We start from the raw sequence: 6,506 nt of genomic DNA, 5'->3' as shown, positions 1-6,506 counted from the left end.
AGCACCCTGCGGAGCTGGCAGCGGAGTCGGACAGCGATGAGGATGAGGAAGAACATGGGCCAGGCCTGGAGGCTGGGGAAGACCCAGATGAGGGCTCTGCGTCAGAGGCAGAGATGGGGCCAGGGCCATCGGGGAGTGAGGTGCGGACTCCAGAGCCTCCAGAGACTGATAGGAGTGAGGCAGAGGAACAGGAGGACCCTGTTCTTAATGCACGCATGAGAAGAGCTGCCAGAAGGCAAGAGCAGCTCAAGCAAAGAGGACAGTTTGGGAGTAGGGCCAAGACATGATTGGGCCCTCCCATAAGGTTTAAAACAGGCCAGCAACGGCATTTGGGCTTTGCCGGAAAACAACGTTGGTAGCTTCGTCTTCTTCTTCGTCTATGTCTTGTATTTATTTTTGTATCTGTGACTTCTGAACGTTTGCCAAGAAAGGCCTTTGGCAGTTTGCCTAATTGGACCAAGGTTTGAGATAGGACTGAGGAATTTGTGTTGGGAGGAATTTGCTTTAATTTAGTTGAACGACGCTGGGAATGAAGTAATTCTCAGCTGTTTGAATAAAGTTTGTTCGTTTTTTCACTGACTGATTTTCCTACTACTTACTTGGGCCTGGGTCACAACAACAGTATCACAAAGAATCTGCAGAGATGGAGTTGGTTGGTTTACACCTGCATCAGATTGGAAGAAGATGTGAACATTCGTTTGATAGTTACGTGGCTGGGAATCCAAATGCCGAACGAGCCTCTTTGGTTTCTCTTAGCAGCAGAAACTGGGGAGCAGCCACTCCCTTTTCAGAAAAGTTTTGGTGCCTTCAAGACATCAAAGGGTGTCAGTTTTCTGATCTATAGACACTACCTTCTCTTCCGCAGGCAAATTTCAAGTCTCCCTAATTCTTCATGCGATTGGTAGAAAAGATCAAAGTCTTTAGCTCCCCAACTCCTCCAGAGAGCCAAGCACCATTCCATCGACTCATTTCGGAAGCAACACACAACCCGGTCTTTGGCCAAAACGGCAGCATCAACCAATGACCTGAAAAATAAAAAACACGGATTGATTTACCAAAGAAAATTTCTTGGTAGAACAGGCAGTCCTCCACGTACGACAATTCATTTAGTGAACATTCAATGTTACGACGGCACTGAAAAAAGCGATTTATGACCATTTATCTGAAGCAGTGGTGGGTTTCAGCAGGTTCTGACCAGTTCTGGAGAACCGGTAGCGGAAATTTTGAGTAGTTCGGAGAACCGGTAGTAAAAATTCTAACTGGCCCTGCCCCCATCTATTCTCTGCCTCCTGAATCCCAGCTGATCAAGAGGAAATGGGGTTTTTACAGTATCTTTCCCCTGCCACATCCACCAAGCCATGTCACGCACACCAAGCCCCACTCACAGAACCAGTAATAAAAATGTTTGAAACCCACCACTAATCTGAAGGACCGTCTCTTGCTGGTCACATCTACCTGACCCATCAGAGCGGGGAGGCAGGGAGTGTTGCGGATTCCATCCCCTAGGGAGATATACCTGGTGGAACCCAGAAGAAGGGCCTTCTTCGTGGTGGTTCCCTCTCTCTGGAACATCATTCCCCACAGAGATCAGAATGGCCCCCACTCTAATACTCTTCCGGAAGGCGCTGAAGACCTGGTTCTGCCAGCGGGCCTGGGGAACCCCGAGCGGGATGGAGCCTATTCAATGGCTCAGGTGATCTGTTGTTGCCGAGGCGGGGGGTGGGAGGCGTGGGAGGTGATTTTATTATATTGTACTATATTTATTTATTTGATTCTTTATGTTAGTTTCAATGTGGTTTTATATTCTGTAAGCCACCTTGAGTCGCCATGGGCCTTTCTAGGAGTCTGGGGAGGGTGAAAATGGCCTTCCTGATCCCCCCCCACCCGAGGCCCCCTGGAGGCCGAAAACAGCCCATTTGCCAACTTCCGGTCCCACCATCTATTGTCGCCCTCCCCAGACTCCTAGAAAGGCTCTGGAGGCTGGGGAGAGCATAAAACGGGCCTACTGTGCCATCGCGTGCCAGGAATGTAGTGGGGTCACACATGCATGTGTGAGGGCAGGACGCATAGAATTATGGGTGTGGGCATGCACGTGACACCCCCCCTGCTCCTGCCACGCGATGGCAAAAGGTTAGCCATCACTGGCCTAGAGTCATTACGTTCCCACAAATACTCTAAGTCCAACCCCTCTTGAATTCAGTTGACTTTTACCTAGCATCAATTTAGTTCTGACTGATAGATGACTATATTCTTGTGTATAGGCATGAGCAATACATCAGACTAATTGGAGCTTAACGTGTGGTCCTGATACTTCACATGTAATAGATAGACACATTTTCTTTTATCACGACTTGTTATGAAGTTAATTTCAGCTTAGGTTTAGTCTTGGTGCAGAATATTATCCTTGCTGAGCAGCCTTTCCCTTACCCTGCCTAAAATTAACCTTTTGACTGTGGACCAGTCACTCCCAGCATCATTTTTCTTTCCAATTTCCCCTTACCCGTAGGAGGCCAGCTCCGCAGCCTTCAGCACAGCGATGACTCTTCCCCGCTGAGAGATGGCTTCCTTCTCCAAGCCAATGACAATGATATCACCACCTTGCCTAGAATGGAGAAACAAGCTGATTATGGACTTCGGGATACATTGGAAGCAAAGTAGGTAGGTGAGAACAGTTTACGGAAAGAGGCAGATCTTAACTGGGATTTCCAGATTCATAGATTCGCTTTTTCTCTTCCCCAAGTGTTAATTCAGCCATTAATAATGGAAAAAATCAAATCCAGACTTTATTTACTCCACCGTCTTGTGGAGGTGAGCTGGCTCAGTGGTTAGAGTGCAGCACTGCAGGCTATTTCAGCTGACTGCTAGCTGCAGTTCAGCAGTTCAAATCTAACCAGGCTCAAGGTTGTCTCAGCCTTCCATCTTCTGAGGTCGGTAAAAATGAGGACCCAGATTGTTGGGGGCAAGAGGCTAACTCTGTAAACCGCTTAGAGGGGGCTGTAAAAGCACTATGAAGCGGCATATAAGTCTAAGTCAGGGGTCTGCAACCTTAAACACTCAAAGTGTCATTTGGACCAGTTTCCCACAGAAAAGAAAACACCGGGAGCCACAAAACCCTTCCCGTGCCTCACTATTTCTTAAGCAGCCCCAAAACTAGCATATGTAGTTGAATTAAACATTCTGTTTTCTTCTGAAACTTTTCTTTTCTTGGATTTATCCATGGTTGGCCTATTGGGGGTTGAAAAGCTCAATAAATCGTGTGCTGGCGGGTGTCGCATATTGGCGGTTGTGATGCACATTTTGAGTGACAGGGAGCCGCAGCAGAGGGGTGAAAGAGCCGCATGCGGCTCCAGAGCCGCAGGTTGCTGATCCCTGGTCTAAGTGCTATAGCTATTATTCCCCAAAGTGGGCAAGTAGATCTTTACACAAAACCCAAAAGTAGGGCATGAAAGAATAGGTTTTTCCCCTCATAAACGTTCTCCAACCATCAGGTTTTCAGCAGACATTGGGAAAAAGAACCTCAGGTTCATATAAGCTTTTTAAAGAATTTGTCTAATCTAGACCCCTGGCCATTTTTTTTTTTTTTTTTTTTTTTTGTGGCATGAAATCTTGAACGTTAGTATTGTTCTGTTCCTTGATCTACGAGAATGTCAGACGATCTGAGAAAAAATAACACCATAATAATAAAATCTTTAAATAGCCAGGGAAGGAGAGAAGCAGTCTTTCAAGTAAATTTCATGCATTCCCTATGGTTCCCCCAACACAATTTATCTGGGAATATGAGAACTTCAGAAATTGCTAGGGCTCTAAATGGAATTAAGCTATGTGTGAAAACTTTCACGAGATTGCCATGATTTTCCAAGCTGATTTATCTGGAAGCATGGGAAGCATCTAAACAATTAGCAATAGCTCCCAATTTGAGTGAGCTCTGAAGAAACCGTGTTCCCAACCCAATTTACCTGGGAATCCACAAGAGATCTTTTACAGGTAAGATCCGCACAGCTTGGAGAAACGTTTCGGACTTCTCCGAAGGAAAGTTTGGCTCCTGAAGCTTGTTGAGCTCTTCAACGTCAGTCAAGAAAGGTGTGCTGGAAGAACTTGCGGGGGAGCTTGGGAGGCTCGAGGGAAATCTCATTATCCTGTTAGGAGATGACGGCGAGTATGAGGACATAGAGCAGTAGTCTGTCAGGGAGTCCTGATGGTTTAGTATTTGAGTGCCAAGTTCTCGGCTCTGAAGGATGCTCACATTGGCCAAAGAGGTGCTTTCAGGGACCACATCCCTGTCTGCAGTTAGTGTTGTAGGAATCAAGGTCGAAGGCTGTTGAATCGTGAACATGTCCCTCAGGGGGCTACGATCTCCACAGAAGTATCGGGCACAGAGCTGATAGGTAGAGGTGTAGTACATCACCAGGAAGTTGGTGGTATCATCTAAACACCACGTCACTTCTTCCCCGTTGCAATCGGAGCTGCACACTATGGATACCACCGTGCATGGTGAACTGTAGGGCTCCAGTCGCCTGGTGATTTCCATGGCTTTGCAATCTATGATAAGGATACCGGGGCCGTTGCTGTACCAGACTTCTGCCCCGCTGTTAGCCATTTCCATGGCTTTCACAGAGTGAGGATTCTGGCGGGGGTCGTCATCGCTGATCTTGAACAAGGAACGGTTTGCCGTGTGGGAGCAAAGATAGCAGCAATTGTCCTCCAGGGCCCCACTGGTGACTTGGAAAACTGCAATCAGCCCATCAGATAACCCAGCCAGGACCACATAGCAGTTCTAATGGTAGATAAACACAAATACTAGATCATAGTTTTGAGCAAATGGCAAATCTAGATAGCTTACTAAAAAGCAGAGGCATCAGAGGTGGGTTTCAGCAGGTTCTGACCAGTTCTGGAGAACCGGTAGCGGAAATTTTGAGTAGTTCAGAGAATCGGTAGTAAAAATTCTGACTGGCCCTGCCCCCATCTAGTCTCTGCCTCCCAAGTCCCAGCTGATCAGGAAGAAATGGGGATTTTGCAGTAACCTTCCCTTGGAGTGGGGAGGGAATGGAGATTTTACAGTATCCTTCCGCTGCCACACCCAAGCCACACCCACCAAGCCATGCCATGCTCACCAAGCCACATCCACAGAACCAGTAGTAAAAATTTTTGAAACCCACCACTGAAAGGCATCGCCCTGCCAACAAAAGTGTGTATAGTCAAGACTATGGTTTTCCTAGTTGCAATGTATGGCTGTGAAAGTTGGACCACAAGGAAGGCTGAGCAGCAAAGAATGGAAGCCTTTGAACTCTGGTGCTGGAGAAGATTCCTGCGAGTCCCTTGGACTGCAAGGTGATCCAACCGGTTAGTCCTAGAGAAGATCAACCCTGACTGCTCTTTAGAAGGCCAGATCCTGAAGAGGAAACTCAAATACTTTGGCCTCCTAATGAGAAGGAAGGCCTCACTGGAGAAGAGCCTAATGCTGGGAAAGATGGAGGGCGAAAGAAGAAGCGGACGACAGAGAATGAGGTGGCTGGATGGAGTCACTGAAGCAGTCGATGTGAGCTTAAATGGACTCCAGAGGATGGTAGAGGACAGGAAGGCCTGAAGGAATGTTGTCCATGGGGTCGTGATGGGTCGGACATGACTTTGCAACTAACAACAAAAGCAGAGTACAGATAATCCTCAACCAATGACCACAATTGAGACCAACATTTATGTTGTTAAGTGAGACATGTGTTAAGTGCGTTTTGCTCCATTCTAGACTTTTCTCACCACATTTGTTAAGTGAATCACTGCAGTTCTTAAATTAGTAACATGGTTGTTAAGTGAATCTGGTATCCTCATCGACTTTGCTTGTCAGGTCGCAGAAGGGGGATCATGTGACCCCTGGACACTGCAAATGTCATAAATGTGAATCAGTTGTCAAGCATCCGAATGTAAATCACATGACCATGGGGATGGTACAACGGTCATAAGTGTGAAAAATGGTCCTAAGTCACTTTTTTCAATGCCGTTGTAACTTCAAACGGTCACTAAATGGACTGTTGTAATTTGAGAACTACCTATAAAATCTCAAGGGGCCCTCTAGTACTATCTTCCTAAAGTACGTGGCAATTTCTGATTTCTTCTTAATAATTAATATCAGTAATAATCTTATGGATACTTCTTTAATCTGGCCGCCAATGGTGATTTTAATATAGATTTTATTTGTTATTTATTATGTTATTCTAGAATTTTTAACTGGATATTCCTTGAGTTTTAACTTGCTCTGGTCTTTGACTGTAATAATCATTAACTGACTGACTGATTTTTTTTTCTCTTTAATAGTCCTTTAACCCACGTAAGGTAATATCACATAAATAAACAAAATATAGGTAGCCCAAAATTTGTGTTGCTAAGTGAGACATTTGTTACTTGAGTTTAGCCTCATTTTATGACCTTTCTTGCCACTGTTGTTAAGTGAATCACTGCAGTTATTAAGTGAGTCACAGGGCTGTCAAATGAATCTGTGTTCTGCCCCAGCTACG

General features: G+C 45.8%; 1 protein-coding gene across 1 annotated transcript in view; it reads right to left on the bottom strand.

Annotated features, from left to right (window-relative positions):
* Positions 1-702: 702 nt before the first annotated feature.
* LRRK1 (leucine rich repeat kinase 1) overlaps positions 703-6,506 on the bottom strand; it is an 86,808-nt gene continuing 81,004 nt past the window's right edge. Inside the window, exons 31-33 of the mRNA XM_070953560.1 lie at positions 3,957-4,774; positions 2,501-2,602; positions 703-1,025 (exon numbers count right to left, since the gene is read on the bottom strand). Coding sequence (XP_070809661.1) covers positions 848-1,025; positions 2,501-2,602; positions 3,957-4,774 — 1,098 coding nt within the window. The 3' untranslated portion in view covers positions 703-847. The remainder of the gene's footprint in view (positions 1,026-2,500; positions 2,603-3,956; positions 4,775-6,506) is intronic.

Source organism: Pituophis catenifer, unplaced genomic scaffold (assembly GCF_029215685.1).
Source record: "Pituophis catenifer annectens isolate HBS135680 unplaced genomic scaffold, rPitCat1.0.hap2 SCAF_14, whole genome shotgun sequence".
NCBI lineage: Eukaryota > Metazoa > Chordata > Lepidosauria > Squamata > Colubridae > Pituophis > Pituophis catenifer.
This window is presented reverse-complemented; position numbering and strand designations above follow the sequence as displayed.